The sequence below is a fragment of the Megalobrama amblycephala genome, linkage group LG3 (genome assembly GCF_018812025.1).
Source record: "Megalobrama amblycephala isolate DHTTF-2021 linkage group LG3, ASM1881202v1, whole genome shotgun sequence".
Classification (NCBI taxonomy): domain Eukaryota; kingdom Metazoa; phylum Chordata; class Actinopteri; order Cypriniformes; family Xenocyprididae; genus Megalobrama; species Megalobrama amblycephala.
Genome location: NC_063046.1, coordinates 28906433 through 28929383, shown reverse-complemented (window position 1 = coordinate 28929383; position 22951 = coordinate 28906433). Strand labels below are relative to the sequence as shown.

The 22951-nt window shown below is 39.0% G+C and overlaps 1 protein-coding gene across 2 annotated transcripts in view; it reads left to right on the top strand.

Moving 5' to 3' along the window:
* Positions 1–4965: 4965 nt before the first annotated feature.
* Positions 4966–22951, top strand: part of dgkza (diacylglycerol kinase, zeta a) — a 118206-nt gene continuing 100220 nt past the window's right edge. Inside the window, exon 1 of one of the 2 annotated variants that reach the window (XM_048184906.1) lies at positions 4966–5483. In XM_048184906.1, coding sequence (XP_048040863.1) covers positions 5188–5483 — 296 coding nt within the window. In that variant the 5' untranslated portion in view covers positions 4966–5187. The remainder of the gene's footprint in view (positions 5484–22951) is intronic. The other variant, XM_048184908.1, reaches the window with a different exon arrangement.

Sequence of the window (22951 nt, the reverse complement as noted above, 5' to 3'; positions counted from 1 at the left end):
TGTGCAACATCCATCGAGAGTCCAGTGGAGAAACGTTCCATCGACATCCCCAAGTGTTACGCCCCCTTCAGCAATGTCTTCTGCCCTCAAAGCTTCCAAGCTGCCTCCACACCGGCCACGGGACTGTGCCATCGATCTGCTTCCGGGTGAACTAGTGCCAAGGGGTAAGATCTACCCCTTATCCATCCCGGAGGAGAAGGCCATGGAGGATTACATCAAGGAGGCCCTCGCCCAAGGATACATCCGGCCATCTACTTCCCCTGCTGCTTCCAGCTTCTTCTTTGTGGCAAAAAAGGACGGAGGCTTGCGGCCATGTATCGACTACCGCTCACTCAACAAGATAACTGTAAAATTCAGATATCCCCTTCCTCTCGTCCCAGCGGCCCTGGAACATCTCCGTGGTGCCACTGTGTTTACGAAGTTGGACCTCTGCAGCGCGTACAACCTCATCTGGATACGTGAGGGGGACGAGTGGAAGACCGCCTTCATTACACCTACTGGCCACTATGAGTACCTCGTGATGCCATATGGCCTGGTCAACGCCCCCTTCGTATTCCAGGACTTCATTCATGAGGTGCTCCGGGAGTTTCTCCATCGGTTCGTCCTAGTCTACATCAACGATATACTCATCTACTCCCGGAGCCAGGCCGAACATCGCCAACACGTTGCGGAGGTCCTCACCCGCCTTCGTCAATTCCACCTGTTCCTCAAGGCAGAAAAGTGCTCCTTCCATCAGTCTACAGTATCATTCCTGGGATACATCATCGACCACAGTGGTATCCGGATGGACAAGAGGAAGGTGGAATCCATCACTACCTGGCCAGAACCCACAACCATCAAAGAACTACAACGCTTCCTTGGATTCGCTAACTTCTACCGCCGGTTTATCAAGAACTACAGCTCCATCACTCATCCTCTCACCAGTTTACTCAGAAATAAGCCCAAGTCTCTGTCCTGGACACCAGCTGCCACCAACGCCTTCAACCGCCTCAAGGAAGCCTTTACCACCGCTCCCCTACTCGTCCATCCCGATCCAGAGCTGCCCTTCATCGTGGAGGTGGACGCCTCTACCACCGGAGTGGGAGCAGTGTTGTCACAGCAGCAGGGGATGCCAAGTAGACTCCATCCATGCGCCGCTTCTCCCGCAAGCTCAGCCCGGCGGAAGTCAACTACGACATCGGTGACAGGGAACTCCTCGCTGTGAAGCTTGCTCTGGAAGAGTGGAGGCATTGGCTGGAGGGAGCCAAGCATGCGTTCCTGGTCCTTACAGATCATAAAAACCTTGAATATCTCCGTGCTGCCAAAAGGTTGAATCCAAGACAAGCTCGATGGGCCATGTTCTTCTCTTGGTTCAACTACACCATTTCCTATCGACCTGGCTCAAAGAATATAAAAGCGGATGCTCTCTCCCGTCTCCATGCTCCTGAGGAGAAGTCAGAAGAACCTGAGCCTATCATCCCAAGGTCCCTCATTGTAAGCCCTATCACATCGTCAGAAGAGACCATTCCCTCCTCCAATGCCTCCACGAACCCTCTGCCGGGCTGCCCACCTGGCTTGCTTTACATCACCCGGACACGACGCACTCCAACCATCCACTCAGCTCACACGTCACTAGGCACTGGTCACCCGGGGGTCAATGAAACCCTCTCGTTGCTAAAAGAACGCTTCTGGTGGCCAGGGATGGCAGCCGATGTCAGAAGGTACGTGCAGGGCTGTCGGGAGTGCGCCATCTCCAAAAGTCCACGTCATCTGCCAGCCGGGAAACTCTGCCCGTTCCCAACCGACCTTGGTCACACCTAGGAGTGGATTTCATAACGGACCTTACTGCTTCCGATGGAAATACCTGCATCCTAGTCACCATAGATCGTTTCTCCAAATCCTGTCGTCTCATTCCACTGAGAGGGTTACCTACAGCCATGGAAACTGCAGAACTGCTATTCAATCACGTGTTCAGGTATTTCGGAATTCCAGAGGACATTGTATCGGACAGAGGACCCCAGTTCATCTCTCGAGTATGGAGGGCTTTCCACTCGCTCCTAGGTGTGGCCGTCAGTCTAACATTGGGGTACCATCCGCAGTCGAACGGGCAGACGGAAAGGAAGATCCAGGAGATCGGCCGCTTCCTCCGTACCTTCTGTCATGACCACCAGGACTCTTGGAATCAGTATTTGGGTTGGGCCAAGTACACCCAGAACTCTCTCCGGCAGTCGACTACAGGACTCACTCCATTCCAGTGCGTACTCGGCTACCAACCCCCACTGTTCCCCTGGACCGGGGAACCATCTAAGGTTCCGGCGGTGGATTACTGGTTCCGAGAGAGCGAGAGGGTCTGGGACTCAGCCCACCACCAGTTGCAATGAGCCCTGTGCAGACGCAGGATAACAGCGGACCTGTGGCGCTCCAACACCCCTGTCTTCCAGCCCAGACAGAAGGTATGGCTGTCGACACGGGACATCAAACTGCGTCTGCCCTGCAAGAAGCTGAGTCCCAGGTTCATTGGCCCATTTCCCATCGTCCAGCAGATCAACCCGGTCACGTACCAACTTCAACTTCCACAAGGGTATCGTAATCACCCAACTTTCCACGTCTCACTCCTCAAGCCTTATCACCCTTCTGTTCTCTCCACAGGGCCTGACGTGACTCCCGCCAAACCCCCCCTTCCACTCATCCTGGAAGACGGTGCAGCATACGAGGTCCACGAGATCTTGGACTCCCGGCGCCGTGGTGGTCAGCTGGAGTACCTGGTCGATTGGGAAGGCTATGGCCCTGAGGAACGCTCCTGGGTTCCAAGAAACGACGTCCTTGTTCCCAACCTACTTCAAACCTTCCATGACAGTCACCCTGATAGACTGGCACCGCGGGGAAGAGGACGACCACCACGACGGCGGGGTCCTCGGCCCTCAGGAGCGGGCCCTGGGGTGGGTTGGTGGGGGGGTGCGGGGGTCCCATCTCCCGACTGCATCTCTGGAGCTCAGCCACAGTGATCTTTGGGTTCTTCTTTACCTCTCTCACCAAGGCTCTTCTCCCCCGATTGCTCAGTTTGGCCAGACGGCCAGCTCTAGGAAGGGTTCTGGTCGTCCCAAACATCTTCCATTTAAGGATTATGGAGGCCACTGTGCTCTTAGGAACCTTAAGTGCAGCAGAATTTTTTTTGTGACCTTGGCCAGATCTGTGCCTTGCCACAATTCTGTCTCTGAGCTCTTCAGGAAGTTCCTTTGACCTCATGATTCTCATTTGCTCTGACATACACTGTGAGCTGTAAGGTCTTATATAGACAGGTGTGTGGCTTTCCTAATCAAGTCCAATCAGTATAATCAAACACAGCTGGACTCAAATGAAGGTGTAGAACCATCTCAAGGATGATCAGAAGAAATGGACAGCACCTGAGTTAAATATATGAGTGTCACAGCAAAGGGTCTGAATACTTAGGACCATGTGATATTTCAGTTTTTCTTTTTTAATAAATCTGCAAAAATGTCAACAATTCTGTGTTTTTCTGTCAATATGGGGTGCTGTGTGTACATTAATGAGGAAAAAAATGAACTTAAATGATTTTAGCAAATGGCTGCAATATAACAAAGAGTGAAAAATTTAAGGGGGTCTGAATACTTTCCGTACCCACTGTACGTCTGAGTGGGGGCTATTTAAAAAAAAAAAAAAGGAACTGTCTCAGCAACAGTCTGGATTTAACATGAACTTTAGCTATGCTGTTAATTGAGGTAACTTACTCATTTTCAAAAAGACAGCATCTGTGACCAGATCCCCACAGGACTGCACTGTAAGTAAAGGACCAAATAAGCCAGTTGACTACTATGGATCATTACATTATTGTATTTTTGTTCAAACAATTAATTAGGTTGAATCTCTAAGAAGCAACTGGACTATGTGTGTTGAGCTAATTTAGAAACCCTCTGTTTCATTTCAAAAGTGTTCCTATTAAATTAATTAATACAAATTATTTTCCTCTATTACAAAAAATTGAACTTTCCAAAGAAATCTAACAAATATAAAAATATAATTATTTGGACCCTTTCATGGTGGGAAAACAAATAAATGATTTCATCCCATTTTCTCCATGTTTTTCCATGCTTGCACTGACTACAGATTTTGGTGGGAACATAAAAAATTGCAGAAGTGAGTTGAGGAAGGAGGTTGGTTGTTTTGTGGAATGGTAGCTTTGCTTGAACCTGATGTGAGCTGCTGGCAGCCAGTGGAGTTAGACAAAAAGAGCCGTGCTTTAACATTAACATACCAGAAGTGTCAATGTAGAAGCCAGGGGCAATTGGATTTGATAGACGAGAATATGTGTGATTGTGTAATTTGAAATTTTATTCAGGATGACCACATTCTGATTACTGTGATTTATTTCCACACAAGCTGTTATGTCATTGGTGGAATATTAGCATCCATTGTAGCCAGTGATCTGTGAAGTGTGGTGCCTGATGATAGCTGTAAACACACACACACACACACACACACACACACACACACACACACACACACACACACACACACGCATACTATTCAAATAGAAAACAATGCTCTATTTACAAAGGCACACTTCCTTCTTCACACAAACAGGCTCAAACATTGACAATTGACCCTTTATTAGGCCTCCCTAGTGTCAATATGACCTGTAATGTTGACAAACTTGGCAAATATTTCTCACACAATATTGTTGCAATGATCAAAAGGATTTGATAGTAAATGGAATTTGATCTTTCCTGAGGTTTGTTTTAAAGTGCTGTGATTCTGTGCCAGTCTGAGCTTGTTGTTCAGGATTAGTGTATGTGTGTGTGTGTGTGTGTGTGTGTGTGTGTGTGTGTGTGTGTGTGTGTGAGAGAGAGAGAGAGACACGGCTAGAGAGAGTTCTTTCTTATGATTGGTTGATCCTGCAGCTGTGGTTAGGTTGGGCAGGGCTTATAGGCACTCTCTCATATGATTGGCTGATCTTGAATCGGTAGTATAGGTGGGCGGGGCTTCGTGACACAGTCAGCTGTGTGTTTCGAGGTGGTCGTAGTCTGCACCGCCGAAAGCAGATTCAACAGTAAAGGAAGGTGATGGTCAAATCTATCACAAACTTCCTCGAAATAACAATTCCGCTGCTATTTATATACATATATCCTCTTAACTTTGGCTGTATCTCTTAGTGTGACACTTTCCTCCGTGATTAAGTTAGTTTAATAAATGGCAGAAGCATCGGACGCGACCGTTGACGGTTCGTCTCGCGCTGAGCACAGCTCAGCAGACTCACCGACCACGGTCGTGATACCGCCGACTTTGGAAGACGTGGTGGAGGAGGAGGACGTGTTCCTTTCTGAAACCGGACACAGCGGCACAACTTTAAAACAGCATGAGTGCTCGGGGAACGGGACGGAACGACTGGCAGTGGGGAGAGGAGGAGGAGGAGCGCTCAGTCCTGAAATCCAGGCAGAGAACAGCGAGTTCTTACACCTCACCATCCGGAAACAGGTGTCATACAGGTAAATCCCTCACAGTAAACACGAAGAGCAATGTAAATGCAATACAAATCTGACTATTGTGCTTGATTTCAAACTCCAACTCCCTCCAGTCTTCATTCATCCCTAATATTGACCAGCGGCAATTATCTTTACAGTCATGGTTGTTTCAGTTGCAACTTGTTGAATGTTGTCGTTTTCTGAAGAACCTTGATTCTCTTTGACACTACAGGATGATCTGGATTACTGCTAGTACAAGCTGAAACCACACACTCTTGTAACCTTCCTGCCAAACTAATAAAATTAAACACTAATACACAGACATTTCTTCTTTAAACTTGACATGGTACACCAAATTTTTACATTGTAGTTCGTTTAGTGTGGTAGTCTATGACGGGTTCTTAAACTGTGGTAGAGGTCCACAGGGGAGTCTAGAGAAAAACTGTAAAACAGGTAAAAAATAAACAATAAGATATCGATTAGATTAAAATAAATACATAAATAATTTGGTATAAATTAGATTAAAATAAAAACAACAAATAAATAAATAATACATGTAACACTGCATTAATATTATTTTTTTTCCTGTGTATAAATTGGGTGTTTATAAAAGATAGACGCCTTTTAAATTTTAGGATTGGTGTCCCTCACATGAGAATGATCATATTGGGGGTTCCAGTGTCATCTAAAAGACTGAAACCCCCTGCTTTTTATGAGAAAATGATCACTAATTATAGTTCAAACCAAACAACATGGCTCTCCTGTCATCAGGGTCAGTTAATAATGACTGTAAATTAAATTACTATAGTGTCAGATGCCAGAATCTCCTTGCACATTATCATTGTCATCCTTCTCATTAGGGCATAGGCGTGGTCTTACAGTGTATACCCTGTGACATCAGCCATGTGATTTTGTACAGAACACCACATCTGACAATGTGTGTTATGGCTAGGAGTGTATGTTACCACATGCTTCATTACTTAGAAAGCATTTGTGTGTGCACTAAGTGCTCTTAATTATTTTACTGGGGTTGCAGTGCGTTATGCTTTACTGGCCTATTTGTCATGGAGGAAAAGGCCATGCCATGGTGGGCAATAAAAGAGTGTGTTTATGTGATTGTTCCTAGTAGACACTTTGCTCTTTTCCTGATTGCTGTATCATGTTGGTTGACCATATTGTTTTACACTGGACTTCTTGTTCCCTTGAATAGAGACTGAAAATGTTTAGTAGGTAACAGTATGTAAGACTAAGTTAATTTCAGCATAATGAAACTTTTTAAATTGAGTTAAATAATGGTATATAAGAAAGTTATAAATCTTTAATTTTTTGTTATGAAACATGCTTTTGTGTTGTATATTGGTTGCGACATCTACAGATAAGATTTACAACCTGTTCTGTTGTTAGCGGTTGTCCCACAAACGATTTTCCCCTTTCGTTTCTGTTGGACAAGGTAAAGTTGTTGTGTTACTGAAACTCTTGACCTTTAATGGTCTAAAAAAGGGAAGTAAATTAAAGGTTTAAATAATTTGTTAGTGCTCCCTCAGTTTTTCGCGGGCATTGTGACCGAATCTTTGGGAAGTAATACAGTAGATTTGCTCTCCTCTCTTGCTTTAATCTCAAATGAAACAAGCACCAGCTGTGCTGATTATGTAATAATGTTCAGGGTTTTATACTACACACAGTGCAAAGTAATGGGACTTAACTGCATATGTGTTTGTGGGTCTGATGGTGGATGGGTTCTTTCTGCTCTTAGTGTGTTATATAAGAGGTTAAGGGAAACACAGGTGGTTTTGCTTTGAAGAAAGGAGTTAACAAGAGAGGCATATCTGACCCTGATGCACCATGGATTATTTGAAGATTATTCTTAAGATAATCTTAAGAAGTGCTAAAGAAGATTTTTTCGAACTTTATGAATGATTATTTTAGGTTTAAGTGGTGTGTGTAAAGGAACTGGAAGCAAGCAGAGTATGCATGTCTCTAAAGCACGTTGTGCCATCTTCTGTTTAACACTAAGCTCAGAATCGATTCGAGAATCGCGATACATCAGAAAAATATCAGAATTGCTTCAGATTCTTTGTATCGCAAATCGAGAATCGATGTATTGGCCCAGCCCTAGTGGGCAGATGCTGATATGCACGGATAAACCTAGAGGTCACAAACATCATACTACACCAGCACCGGCAGGACAGAAAGAGGGAAAAGAAGGACAGTCAATGCATGGCTTAGAGTTGGAAAGCAAGGGGATCACCACCAAAACAGTCGATAACAGGCGGAAACGCGATGGCAACCAATCTGTCCCTGTAGCCCTCCACCTCAGTGCTGTTGTTGTGACCTCAGTAATGTGTTTAGAGCAGTCAGCTGTGGATCATCGTCATTTTCGCTCTGATTAGAGTGGGAGTTAATTAGCAGCTAAAAAAGAGCAAAATATGTGGATAGCTGCCTGTGGGAATATTAACAAAGCAAAAACAATGCAATACATGACCATCTAGTCAACCTGAGTTTGCTGCTCTTGCTGTGTTTTAATGTAAATATCTACCAGGATGTTATTTTCTCTTGTAATATTGATCTGATCTCAGTGTCTCTACAGTCACGACTTGCTTCTTTCAGCTCTATGTTATGGTATTTGCAGAGGTTTTGTGTCTCTGTGCAGCACATATTTATTAATAATAATAATAATAATGATTATTTTACATAGCGCCTTATTTTATATAAGTCAAGGTTTACAGTAGTTTGACCAATAAACATGACAGCAGGCAAATAGACAGGCATAAATGTACACTCTGTAGAGAAATGAGTGTAGAGAAATATAACCTAGAGAAACATAACAAAACGCGAACCCGATCATGAGACTAGGGATCAGAAAAACATATGGTGACCATAGAGAGCCTTGAATGTGATGAGAAGTACCTTGTATTAAATACAGAAACAAATGGTTACCCAATAATCTGCGTAAAACAGGAGAAAAGTGTGCGGATTTCTTGGTATGTGTGAGGACCTTGGCTGCAGAGTTCTTCCAAAGGTGGAAAAAAGCAAATTTGGTAAGTGATGAGATATGAGGAGAGAAAGAGAGGGAAGAATCGATAATTATACCAAGGTTTTTAACAGTGGTGGAAGGTCGAACTAGGAAACCAGCAATATCAGTATTGTCAACACAGAGATAGGATATAAATTGAGAAGGTCTAACCAGAAGTAGATTTGTTTTATCAGTGTTTAGTTTGACAAAATTACTGGTCATCCTTGCATTTATTTCATCAATACAAACTGAAAAGGAGTTGGTAGGGAAAGGAGCAGTGCGTTGGGAACGAATATAGAGCTGGGTGTCATCTGGGGGCTTTCTCAGTGCTGTTTGTCTTAAAACTTTTGCTACGGTTACGCCTGTCGTCCACACCACAGTTTTTGACCAGCAAAAATGGAGACTTTTGGAAATGCTGCAGACCCCGTTTTAGTTAGGGGTTGCATTTCAGTATAGACGGAACAAAATGGAAACTTTTGAAAACAAATGCATGGCTACCAACATTATCTCCCTGATTGGGTCTTCTGGATCATTGTGTATCCTTCCCTGATTCGTCAAGCCAATATCATATGACCATTACGCTACCAGAAGACGACAATAACAGACCAACCTTGACAGCCATGTAAATCGTGTAAACTGTGTACCTCATCATCGGACCACACAAAGATCCTTTTTTTTCCCTCGCCATCATGCTCATTGTTGTACCGGCCAGACTGTCCTAGTAACCAACTGCAGAATAAACAAACAACTTTCTGTTTACACTTGTACACGCGTATGCCCAGTGTGCATGAATGGTCATGTGACATGCATTTTTGGTTGAGTAGTGTAGACGGAGATCTTTTCTGAAACGCTGTGGAAACGCCAGTGTGGACGAGGATCGTTTTCATTTTAAAACACTGTCTTAAAATGAAAACGCACTTGTATGGGCATAGCCTCAGTAGAGCAGGGACTGAGATGTTGTGAGTGATGAAAAACATGGTTAGATGTTAATGCACAATCAGCGCAGCATGAACACCTTATCAGTCAGTTTGAATGGCAGGGTTAACCGACCACCCAGAAGTACTGTCCATGATAGCTAAACGAGGGAGTGGAGACTCACTCGCCAGCTATGTAGAAAGATACAGTGGAGCAGCGCAGAGATCAGTATCCAGCAGTAGGAGTAGCCAGTGATGAGTTGGAGAAGTTGTCCATATATAATCCACAGAATAAAGTCAGCACTCATCAGTATATAATCCAAGTATAATTCCAGTTGACATTTGTTTATATAAAGCATATACATTTACATTTTTTTCGAAAATGACAGATCGTTTTGCTAGATAAGAACCTTATTCCTCGTCTGGTATCATTTAAAGCCCTTTGAAGCTGCACTGAAACTAATTTTGACCTTCAACCGTCTGGAGGCCATTGAAGTCCACTATAAGGAGAATAATCCTGGAATGTTTTCATCAAAAACCTTAATTTCTTTTCGACTGAAGAAAGAAAGACATGAACATCTTGGATGACATGGGGGTGAGTAAATTATCAGGAAAAGTTTATTTGAAGGTGGACTAATCCTTTAATGTATGGGAAACACTGTGATGATCAAGCATAATTTTCACTACTCCTTTAAGAGCAATATGCTGATGTAACGTCTGGACCAATCAGCCACACAATTATTCATTGTATTTAATGAATTACCCATAAACTCACTCTCACTATCAAAGTTCTCTGAACTCATCCCCCTAAAACTGTAACCAGCATCCCAATGTTGCTAGCACACAGGCCAACCTAGGTGTCCTGTTACAGTTATATGGTACTTTTATGATCCAGAAGAATTCTGGAGAGACTAGTGACTCATTCTTCCTGAGAAGGACAAATAAACTCTCTTAATCCTATGTATTCTCTATATAACCACTTGGGAAATGTATAAACATGTATCCAATTTTCCCATCTCATGACTTTCCTTTTATAGGCTTTATTCTATGTATTAATTCTCTCTTTTGAACTATTTTGGTATTAATGTTCCATAGTTGCAAATGTATAGTTAACTGAGATCACATTGGCAGCATGTTTGGTATCTACGGACTCCAACTTTAATTTCCTATTTGGTAATTTATGTTACATGTTACTAACTCTGTGACATGTTAGAATTATAGGAAGCTAGAAGGTTATTCTCTCATTCATCCAATCCAGTGTCTTATGCTAATATCTTGCTACAGAACAAAGACTCGTAAAACTTCCCTCTGAAAGGGGAACTCCTTATTGGCTCAGACACCTCAAGAGGGTGTGACATCTTCACCCCTTATATTCACTGATCACAAGGAACCCCTGCTCTTCCTGCTCGTCCTCCTCTTCTTTTCTTTTACTGACAAATGCTGACGTCAAGATGATGCTGTAAGAAGCTAGAAGCTTCTAAGGAACCCCAAGCTTGTGCCAGGCCTCGGCCTAGACCTTCCATTCACCAAAGATCCTCTGAATCCAACTGGTTCTCTTTCATCAAGAAAATATCAGCAAAGATTCAACGGAAGCCTCCACAAATTGCATCAGGACAGTTTTAATTTAACTTGGAGAGACATGCAAGTATCAAACTTAGTCTCATTATCGGATACATTGAGTATCCTTACCCCTTTGAAAGAAGGGCCTGTTAAAACTAAACTGATGGTTTGCTCAAGGCTGTTGATCTGCTGAAATGTACAACAATGCTGTAACCTCTTGCTTCCTGTACTCTGCTTTAGCCCTCTCTCTCTTGGTAAACTGTATGCATGTATGTGTGTGAATGTTAGAGTAGTTTAAGTGTTTAGTCTAGTTAATAAAGTCTTGTTCATTTCACACGTAAGGTTGTCTGTGTTGTGCGCTCATATACAGGAGTCCCTATTCATGTCGGTCCTGACTACAGGCTTTTAGTAGAATAAGATTGTCATTTCCCATAACCTGGAAATGAACATTTCTTAGAATTAATAAACAATTAACACTGTGTGTTCATTGAACAACAGGTTAATTGATTGTAATATTAATTTTATTACATTAAGTTAATTTTATTAACTGATTAAAATATTAATAATTAATTATAACTAGTTATGATTAATTATTCATATTTATTTTGAGCTAATTTGCTACACTGATATTTTTCACTGCCCTCTCTGACAATTGGATGAACAGAGAAAACGATTATTTAGAGAACCACAGTGTGCTACAAATGTCAATATCTATTAACATATATCTATTAATACTGTACATCACATTTAGGGCAAATGTCTGGGCCAGCTTTTGTTTGGGGTATTTGCCTCATACATACCAACATTTTTGTTTGTTTTTGAGCCCTGTTGTTTGTTTTTGTTTGTTTTGAGTTGTGTATATTGGATTATTTGAAAAAGCACAAATAGAGGCCTGTGCATGAGGGGCAGTCATGTTGGGCCTAGCTCAGACTCCAGCGGAAAGGGGAAGTCCTCCAAGCAGGCTTGGTTTGTTCTCACCATTAAACCACTACCAGCCCCAACAGCTGATTTACCTTCAGCCTCCCAGTGTCCTTCAAGTTGTGGTGGTAGATGCAAACTAATAATATTAGATTGGAGGGAAGTTGTGATTTCCAGGGTATATAAGAAAGAACTTATGTGATATATCCACAATTTTCACAATTTCGATTTGATTACTATTCACATGCTTTCGATTCGATACGATTTCGATTCGATTCAATATCGATTATTTTGGATGTAGTATTTCAGTTACAGAGGAAAAAAATCTCTCAACTAATGCTGTAAACTACACATGGGAGTCATTTGGTACTACTATAATAATATTGAAGGTTAAATGAACTTATTTATATACAAATACTAAAATTACACTCAATGATGTTTTTATTATAAATAAAGTTTAGAATTACATAATCATATTTCTACTCCAATTCGTGTTTTTTTTTTTGTTTTTGTTTTTTAAATAAACATTTAAATCACGGCTGTCATAACTGATTTATTCAAACATGCATTAAATATTGAACATTAAAAATTATAATGAATATGTAATGGAGCATAGCTATATTTATCAGAATGCTTTCTAGAGTACACTTTTCTAGCTGACTAATGAGTTTATGGTCACTGAATATGTTTTTCTGAGGTAAATGTGACGTTATGTGACATTGTTTAGAAGCTGTTTTATTGCCGTTTATTTTTGAGGTTGAAACACTGATTGAGCTATTACACGAGACATGATACAGATTTTGGTAAGATGTACTGTATCTTATAACATACCTTCAGATGATTAGTCATGTTTATTTTGCGCTGTAACTGGTATTAAAGTGGAGGAGAGGATCAGTTCACATGCGCTCGTGCTGCTGCTTCTCTTTAACTGAGGCGCTAAAGCAATCTGTCACGTCACATTAACCAAAACGGTATTTATTTTTTGAATCTCATAATAAGATTGACGTCTTTTGAAATCTGAGACTTTGCTTCATATCAAAAGTAACAAAGAACAAAGATTATTGCGATTTATTGGATGGGAGGCGCGCTAAGTTCTGTTCATTCATCAACTGAAAACAGACTAGACTAATCGATTCTTGGGATTTAAGAATCAATATCGTTTTCTAAAAATGAGAATCGATTAAAATCGAGAAATCAATATTTTTTACCCAGCCCTAAATAAATTAATAAATAAATAATTTTTTATTATTTAATAAAGGATTGTATCTAATTTTGTTATTTTTTAACATTGGCTGGACTCAACTTTATACAAATGAGTGGCAAAGTGCAAGGACTACCAGGAGTGCAGACAATGACCCACTATATTATACAACTGATATTGTAGCAAGAGTATAGGAATGTCTGCTAGCGACCAACAGCACAATGACTTTTTTTTTTATTGCTTTCTAAGGAAGGAATCCTTATCAGAAAAGGGCAATATGTTTACTCTGTTTCTGTCAAATAGACGTTCTAGAATACACAGTATTTAATCTACTTTATGAGATCTGGTCGGGTCAAACAGAGTAAGTTTTATGTGTTATCCTCTGTGTAGATTTACACAGAAGACCAATCCTACACTGGATTACCATCACAACAACACACATAGACACACACACAGAGCGTCACATGACTACATCACTCAGGGATAGGCGGGTAAATAAAAAACATTGCTTTGAAATATGAAAATTTTGATTCCTTTGAACAGCGATGCATATGAGGATAATACGTGGCAGATGCTGCAAGCAAAACAGTACACTAATTAAATTAGTATCTTATTTATTTTACAGTGATGTTTTTCATATTGTTCTTTAATTGGAGGCTATTATTGTGTATTATTGCATATTATTAATATCAAGAGACGAGAAAAGAAAAAAAAAAAACCTCCCTTTATCCTGTTACCAGGCATAAAATAGCTGTTTTGCATAAAGGTAACATTCATGCAAACTATGGATAATCGTGTAGATAAAACTATGGATAATCATTTTCAGTCTGTTACATTTGACACAACAATTGTTCAGGATGTTTATATTGTTATTATTTATTTGCTTTGTCAAATTTAAGTGCATCAACATCACAGGCTACATCCTGTTGTCCGTAGACTCGGTCCTTATTTAATAAATTAAGCTCACAAAATCCTTGATTCCTATATGTGTACGTGCTTATACATGTGGATTGTTTTATGTATATCACAGCTCTTGCCTTCAACATCTCTTACTGCACCTGTGGTAAAATAACTGTAACACACAACCTCTTGTGGATTATGTCTTTATTTTAAATGCTTTAACATTAGTTGTACCCGAATGCTTAGGTTGCATGATGGATGAGCTGAACACTATATTATATTTATTGTAGCGAATCAAAGCTTAGTGGCATAGGACACAGTCCAGCACGTCTGTCAGATGGCTCAGACCTTGTTTTCAAGATGTACATGGAAACTGAGCAGATCTGTCTGTATACAGATGACACACCACCAGCTGGTCCTTTATGAAACCACACATGGCCCATTGAAGCAGCTTAATATCATTAAAACCACCAGACCTACATGAATTATGAATAATGGGCTTTGTAGTCTACCAGGCCTGATTAAGATGAAGGAGACGGTGATATGGTTCAGGAAGAGTCACTCATGTCTGTATCAGATTTGTCTTTGATGAAGTAGGGGGGTGGGGCGCTGCTGGCCCTGCTGGACTCTGTTTGCTAGTGCATTGATTTTTCCAAAGCAGTTGTCTGCTTTACCAGGGCTGCAGTCTGCATCAAGAGATTTAAATTTACCACATTATTCAATACGTAATAATACTATTATTAGAAACCTCATGCCCTTTCATACTCATTTTAAGGACACTTTGTAAATGTAATAGGTTACTGATTACAAATTACCCTATTTAAAATGTAATAAGTAGTGTAACTATATAAGTTGCTTTATTATAGTAATGTAACTGATTACATTTGATTACTTTCTGATTACTTTTCTACATTTCTAACAAATGTTTTCAACTGATAATCATTTTCAAACATTTAAACCATGCCGACAGGGTTAACCTACAGTAGTTCTCAACACTGATTACTGTCAGACTTCTCAAAATCCTTCATCAGTTAAATTAAGATTATAATAATTTAATTTTAAAGCACAGCCACCACAAAATCAGACTTTAACACCTCTTTTTACTTATTTCTGAGGTTAAATAAGGATTTAAAATCATAAGATATAGTTTAATAGCTGTGATACTGTTTTTTTTTTTTTTTTTTTTTTTTTTTTTTTTAAATCAAATCTTTGCATAGCTGTGACAGGAAACACTGGCATCTAAATGCTTTGGGGAAAAAAAACAGTTAATCTTAAAAAAAAAAAAAAAAAGCATATCCATAAATAAAACAGTTATCAAATAAGCCTATACTAAACTCCTGAAACATTGGTGTCTGAGCGAAAATATTCAGATGTAACCTTATTTGTAATCATTGACATTTTCATAAGTTTCATTTTCATTTTTTCTCTGTAACTGTAACAGGTTACATTGTAATTAAATTATGTAATTTCATTACATTTAATCATTTACTCCCCAACACTTGTCATACTGCACCTGTCAGATTTTTTAACATTCAGTCTGTATTCAGCAATTATGTTTAAAAAAAAAGTGATTGTCTAAAACGCTGTGGCAGAAACCACCCAGTCTAACTATAACCAGCCCAATCAAGCTGCATTCATACAGTCTAAAAAAGTGATTGTCTATTCTAAAAAGTGATAGTCTATTCATACAGTCACCGTCAGTTTGAATAGACTAACACTTTTTATACACACATCTTACACAGTTATTGAGCTGCTAAATGTGTAATTTTTTTTAATATCCTAATATCTAGAGACAACTATAAGTAAGCCATTTGAAGGCTGTATGCACTGCAAGGACTAGATTTAACTATTTATTAACTTGTTTGTTCTAGAAACACCACTATATGGATTTAATGTAATTCACTCTGGATTTTTTTTACATGACCTTTGAGATGAATCTGTTAGTTAAAGATCTTCTCAGAACTGTATCCACAGTGGAGATTTTTGGTTTCCCAGAAACCAGAACACACAAGACTGGGGCTCATTAAAGCTAGATAATAACCCAGGCTTCTCTGTCTTGCTGGCGGTAAGAGGATCAAAATGGGAAGAAAATCTGTTCTTCTGCAGAATAGGCCACTGCTGCAGTAATGAGATACCTGAAAGGTCAGGTCATAAAGGGGGTTGATGCAGTAATATAAAGGTAATGAGTGGCAGGAAAGCCTTTTGCTGTAAAAGCAATATAATTCTGGTTATAGAGACAAGTACATGTTTTCTATAGTTGAGTACAGAATTCTGATCCTATTTGACAGACCTTTCATTTTAGGTATATAACGTGACTTTTCCTATCTCATGAACCCTGTTTCTGTCTAGAAATGTCCTGATAGTGAATGTTTTCTCTCTTGCTGCAAGTGAGTGTTCTTCTCCTCTACTGTGAGTGTGCTACTATGACAATGGCTACATCCATGAACAATGCAGTTACTGACAATGAAATGTCACTTCTCAACCACAACAGAAAGCGAAATTGCTGCTCTTTAGGGTAATGTTGAAAGATCGAGCACACCTGACCAAAAGAATACCCTGCAAAATTTCACTGTCTATATATATATATATATTTTTTTTTTTGCAAGGACTAGATTTATAATATTCCCATATATATATCCCATATATATATATATATATATATATATATATATATATATATATATACATATATAAAATGGGAATATTATGGAAAGCGCGGAAATGTTAAAACTTTAGCTTAAAGTACAGTAAGCCAATTTCACTCCATACTCTGAGTATGACAGCTGATAGACAGCAGCTTTCAAATGCTCCTGTGTGTAGTTGTGTAAGCACATTGTGATAAGTGTCAAAAGTTTATTTTTTAGGTGTTTTTGTAGCTTTGTTCATTGTAGCCAATCACAGACATGAACAAATGGTTAATCAGAGATGACACACAAAAAAAATGTAATACTGTATATCAAAATAGATCTGTTCATGTCTTGAATAGACCTGTCACTGGTTTATTAAGAATGAGAATCTAGAAGAATATTAACATATCTTAAATACTTAGTTTGCAGGCATGACAACTTTAGAAAAAGAATATTTATGGCACTCAGGTATGCTCTATGCCAGGGATGGGCAACTTCAGTCCTGGAGGGCCACTGCCCAACAGAGTTTAGCTCCAACCCTAATCAAACACACCTGAACCAGCTAATCAAGGTCTTCAGGATTAGTAGAAAGTTATAGGCAAGTGAGTTTTTATCAGAGATGGAGATAAACTCTGCAGGACACTGGCCCTCCAGGACCGGAGTTGCCCATCCCTGCTCTATGCAATTGAGCTGACGAAAATGAGATACATTTCTAGTTTTAACATTATTTGTTCTTTAGATAATTCTCTTTAAAAGAAAAAAAGTATCAGCTGTATGCAAAGTGACCCACATTTGGTTTTTGACCACTGAAAATGTGTACAATTTTAGTCATGGAACCATATTAACATGTCCGTATCTCTGGAATTGAAGCATCAAGGGAATTTAAAATGAAGGTACCAAAAGGAAAGTTTGTTAAGAACCAGAATCTAAAAGGATATTAAGATATCTTCTAATACTTCTTGAGTTACAGGCATACAAACATGAGGCACAAAAAAAAAAAGAAAGAAAGAACTGCAACTGTTGGCATGAAACAAAGATTTCTAAAGTCAACAGATTTTACTAATAGACCTACCAATCTGTGTAAATATAAAATAGTGATGTTGCTACTTTTCTAATGTCATTTTTACACCCCTCTAATTTGGCTCCAAATCTCAGGTGAAAAGGTCTTTTGGACCCCCTCTACGAAATAAATGGATTACGTCTGTGACATTTAATATTTTGGCTTTCATCAATATTTATGTTTGTCTTTGTATAGAAAAAAATGTAACAAAAAAAATAAAAATAAAATTGAGCCGGGGACAGTGACCCATTTGTTTTAAACAGTAATGCTTAAAAATTCATGCAAATTATAAGCTTTTGTGATTGCGTAGCACGACGATGTCACATGAGCATGTAACCGTGATACTGTCCAAAATCTCTCCTGGTAAATTTCTACCTGTTAATCGTGTCTACAGGTATATCGTCCACCCTTAATGCTGACATTTTAATTATATACTGTGATTTTTTTTTTATTTTTTTTATTTTTTTTTTATGTTATTTTATTTTATTTTTTTTTAAATTATAGATTTTCCTAGTACATTAAGCCACATTGTATTTAATCATTTTTGGCCTTGTTTCACAGACAGGGCTTAGATTAAGCCAGGATTAGGCCTTAGTTCAATTAAGACATCTAAGTAACTTTTACAAACATGCCTTAGAAAAAACATTACTGGTGTGCATCATCTTGAGACAAAACACTGGCATTGACATATTTTAAGATATGTCAGTGCAAGTTGCTTTAAGTTAAAACCTCTTGAACATGCATTTTAGACTGGGACTAGGCTTAAGCCTTGTCTTTGGAACCAGGGGGTAAGTGTTTTCGAATGTACCGCTGTTTTTAGTGTTTGAAATACTGTGGCGGGTATTGTATATGGATCACAACTGCCCAAAACATAGTTTGTTCACATATCTTTGTTTTTCTTCTTTTGAGTGGTGATCTAAATATTCATGGCTTGAAATAGATGGAAAATTGACAGGCCTGTGCTGCAGTTTTGTGGATGTTTTGCCCGTCTAGATCTCCTCTCCAGTCAAGTGATTGAAAACTATGAATTTCTGATGTACTGAGAACAGTACAAATGGATTTTGAATATTCACATTCAGCGCACTCAACCTCAAGCTGATGTGGCGTGGTGCTACGTGACAATGTTCACGCCTGTTGTAGACACCTATGTAAGAGCAATAAGTGCAGACCAATTCACATGATGCATGCAGCTTGCCTTTGTAGTAAACTCATTTATATGCTCTTCAGACAGAAACACTGACATGTCTTAAAAGGCTGGATGAAGTTGGTTGTTTTGGTGTGTTTTGTTGTTATCTCTTGGCAAGCTTTGTTTCGACAGCATCGTTTCACTCTGCAAACCCCAGGAAATGTCCCTGCCTCTTTTATACTCTTCCATCTCTTAAATCTCTCTCACACACTTCTGTCCATTGTAATCGTGAGATGGGCAAAAATAATATTCTCTCCATGTGCGTGTTTTGCTGAAAAGAACTGGAAACAGAATTGATTTAAAAAGAGCAGATTTAAAATAGGGGTCGTCATGACAGTGGTGTGATGCTTAGGATGGGTAAAACGGGTTTTAATGAGAGAAAAAAAAACTAAAGAAAAGAGATAATAAAGTTTTTCTTTTAATTCCATGGATTATTTCTAGCAGAGAACAAAAATCAAGAGCTGATAAAGCTGATTACATTGTCTGATGGAAAGGACTCCTTTTGTGACCTAGAGAGGAAAGAAATAAGCACAGATTTCCACAGATAATCTAAGTGGAGATTATTTTAGCCATCAGATTAGTGATCATGGCACTCGGTGAGCATTTGATCGTCTCTGACAGTCATCTTGTGTGGGTTTGTGGGTTGCTCCTGAGGATAGTGCTGCAGCTACAGACAGTAAGGAAGTGGGCGTTTGTTAATTGAGTCTCTCTCATTCTGTTTATTCCTCCCCCGTCTTTCCTTTATATCCTCCTCCTTTCTCTGTATCCCTGTCTGTCTTCATCTTTCTCAACCTCCATCCATCTCTCATTATTGTCACACTGTTTGTCTCAGAGTGAATCTGTCTGCAGACTAGCATCAGATACTTAATTTATTTTCTGTTGATAGAGGTGTAAATAAGAAAAATATATGGAAATTGAGTTTATGCTTTTTCATTGAGTTTATCACATTTTTGTGGTTTGATATTTTATTGAAAATAGAAATATGCCACTGTTTCTGATAATAATATTCTACGTTTGACAAAAAATAGTTTTGACTGACTTTAAATGTGATTTGTGATGCCAAAAGCATATATATATATATATATATATATATATATATATATATATATATATATATATATATATATATATATATATATAATTTTTTTTTTTTTTTTTTTTTAAGTCAGAAACATTCTGATCATTATTTTCATTGTAACACAATCAGATAATACCAGGATGAGGTTATTTACTTGTTAACTATTTAATGTTAACATGTTATCTAATAACTTGAATATGCATGAAAAATATATATTTATAAGGGGGGATCACTAATAATGTATATAATTAAACTAACAATAATGCAAATGCTGTGTCTATGTAGTGATCTATATATTTTTTGGTAAATATTATCAGTTTATGATAGACAAGTCCCATTTTATGAAAAGGTTGAGGCAAAACTTACACATAGACCTTCTCATGTCCAATATACAGTATTACTAGACATACCATTTTGTATAGTGTTTATTCTGTACATTTCGATGTGTATGTGAGTGTGTATGACATTCTGTGTGCGTTTGCTGTGTGTAAGAGTGAGCTTGAGGGTCCCAGCTGTACTGAAGGGTTTGTGTAATGGCTGTAAATTGGAGTGTATTGTGAGTGAGTCAGTGCGCCCTGTAGGTGCTGCTTTACCAGGAGCTCTCCTCCCACAGTCTGAGCCATCACATAAACACCTACTTTCCTCTGCTTTGAACACTGACAGATTTATTCCCTAACTTTTGACATTACATGGTTTTAAAATGAGTGAGACAATGTCGAACGCAGCACGTTCAGATCGCACAGACAGCATCATTTTACGGCTAAGTGCTCGAGTTAGGATGTGCCATTTTATTAGTCCTGTTCATTAGTTTGTGTCTGTAAGTGTTCTTAAGGGATCAAGTAGATGCTCTTGAGAGAGAAAGCAGCTGTTTTGATGTTGTCAGAATACCTAATCCTAAACCAGTCCTACTGCATGTGTGCAAGAGAGCTGGAACAAATGCGATCACAGACACATGCGGAAAGGACATCACTCAGTGACTGACACAGGAGAGGCTGTGACTGAGTGCAAATTAATTATTCAAGCCTTTTCTGTACAACACAGATTACAAACACCGCTGTGTGTGAGACAGAGAGATATTTGAGTAGATGTGAAGTGTGTGTGCGCTGGAACAGAGTGAGGAGTGTGCACAGCGTGTCTCAGTGCATGTGTCCATAGACACACTCTGTATTACCAGAACACAAATTGTTCATAGTTTTCCCTATATTTTTCTCCTTAACTCTGTACGCATTCATTAGATCATGTTTTATTAGACAAACTCGCCCTCTTCCAATTAAATCTTGATGTCACAGTATCACATCGTCGTGAAAATGCTGCAAACAAGCTAATGCAAGCCAATCACAAACCATCTCCTAGTTAATCGATGTCTTTAGCTGATAAGCAGTCACTACAGTGACAGACACCATGGTAACTTTGGCCTTGATCTCTCTGAAACTGGAGTCTGAATGGGCTGGAACACGATGTCGAGCACACTCAGTTGTGAGAGATGCTGTACACGCTGGCACATCAGAAATGCACATAATCTACATCCGCAGAACAAAGTTTTGCAAATTAAATACTTTGGCTGACTTGATATCCAAGAAAAGTATAGTACTGTGAGCTCCATGTGACACATTTTACCAATCATTTTAAATCCATTCCTTCTGGGTTGCTGATAATTGACAGTTGTAAGCGTGCTGGTGGGCTGAGCTGCTCTTTGTGTGGAGGTTAAAAATGAGTGAACAGAATGTCACTTAACCCCAGAGGGCCTTTTTATATGTTTCTTTGTATAAATATGCAGGATTTTAAGGAACTGTTCAGAAAAATATTCAGTGATACAGAAAACGCCAATGGAATCTTGGAATCCAGTCATAAAAATAGAATTTACTATATAATGCTGAATTTGGATGAATAAATCAAATTGTAGAGCTGGACACTTAAAGGGTTAGTTCACCCAAAAATGAAATTGATGTCATTTATTACTCACCCTTGTGTTGTTCCAAACCCGTAAGACATTCTTTCATCTTCAGAACACAAATTAAGATATTTTTGATTTTGATCCAAGGTTTTTTTTTTTACCTCCCCAGTAGAAAGAAAAGAAAAAAGAAATTACCATCATTCAAGGTCCAGAAAAGTAGTAAAGACATTGTTAAAATAGTCAACGTGACTACAGTGGTTAAACTTTAATGTTATGAAGTGACAAGAATACTTTTTGTGTGCAAAAACAAAACAAAAATAAGGACTTTATTCAACGGTTTCTTCTCTCCCCTGTCATTCTCCTACGCTGTTGATGCAGTGCGCAGGAGCCGGCCAATACTGAGCCGGTGTTCGGCCGTAAACACGGAAGAGCTGCACTGACAAGACTGACAAGGTAGAGAAAAAATTGAGAAAAGAAAAGAGTTTTTGCACACAAAAGTATTCTCATTGCTTCGTAACATTAAGGTTGAACCACTGTAGTCACATTGACTATTTTAAAAATGTCTTTAGTACTTTTCTGAACCTCGAATGATGGTAATTACGTTACTTTCTATTGGGGGATAAAAAACCCCTTGGATTTCATCAGAAATATGAAAGAAGGTCTTATGGGTTTGGGACGCCATGAGGATGAGTACTTCATGACAGAATTTCATTTTTGAAATAACTTATTTGAAATCAACTTTAAAACAACTTAAAAACTTTATTTTTGTGTACATTTAAAATAACAAAATAGAGAAAACAAGCAGGATGCGCTTCTGCCGTTTTAGTTTCCATAAACTGGAGCCTGCACAAAAATGAACCGAAACTCAGCGTATTCTTATAGCACAGACATGAGAAATATGTCTATAAAAACCTTTTTAAGTGTCATGTTTTGCTTATTTGACATTAAATGCATTATGCTATAAGTCACTTTGGAATTTAAGTTGCAGCACATTTCAGATGATAAAAAATGCAACATAGGCTATAGTCTGGAAAATATGTTTGCCTTGCAAATTATTTTGTGGACCCCTGGCTATTGTATTCAGTTTGGGAAAAATTAATACAAAATTTCATAATGCCCTATTTTTGAGGCTATAAGGCTT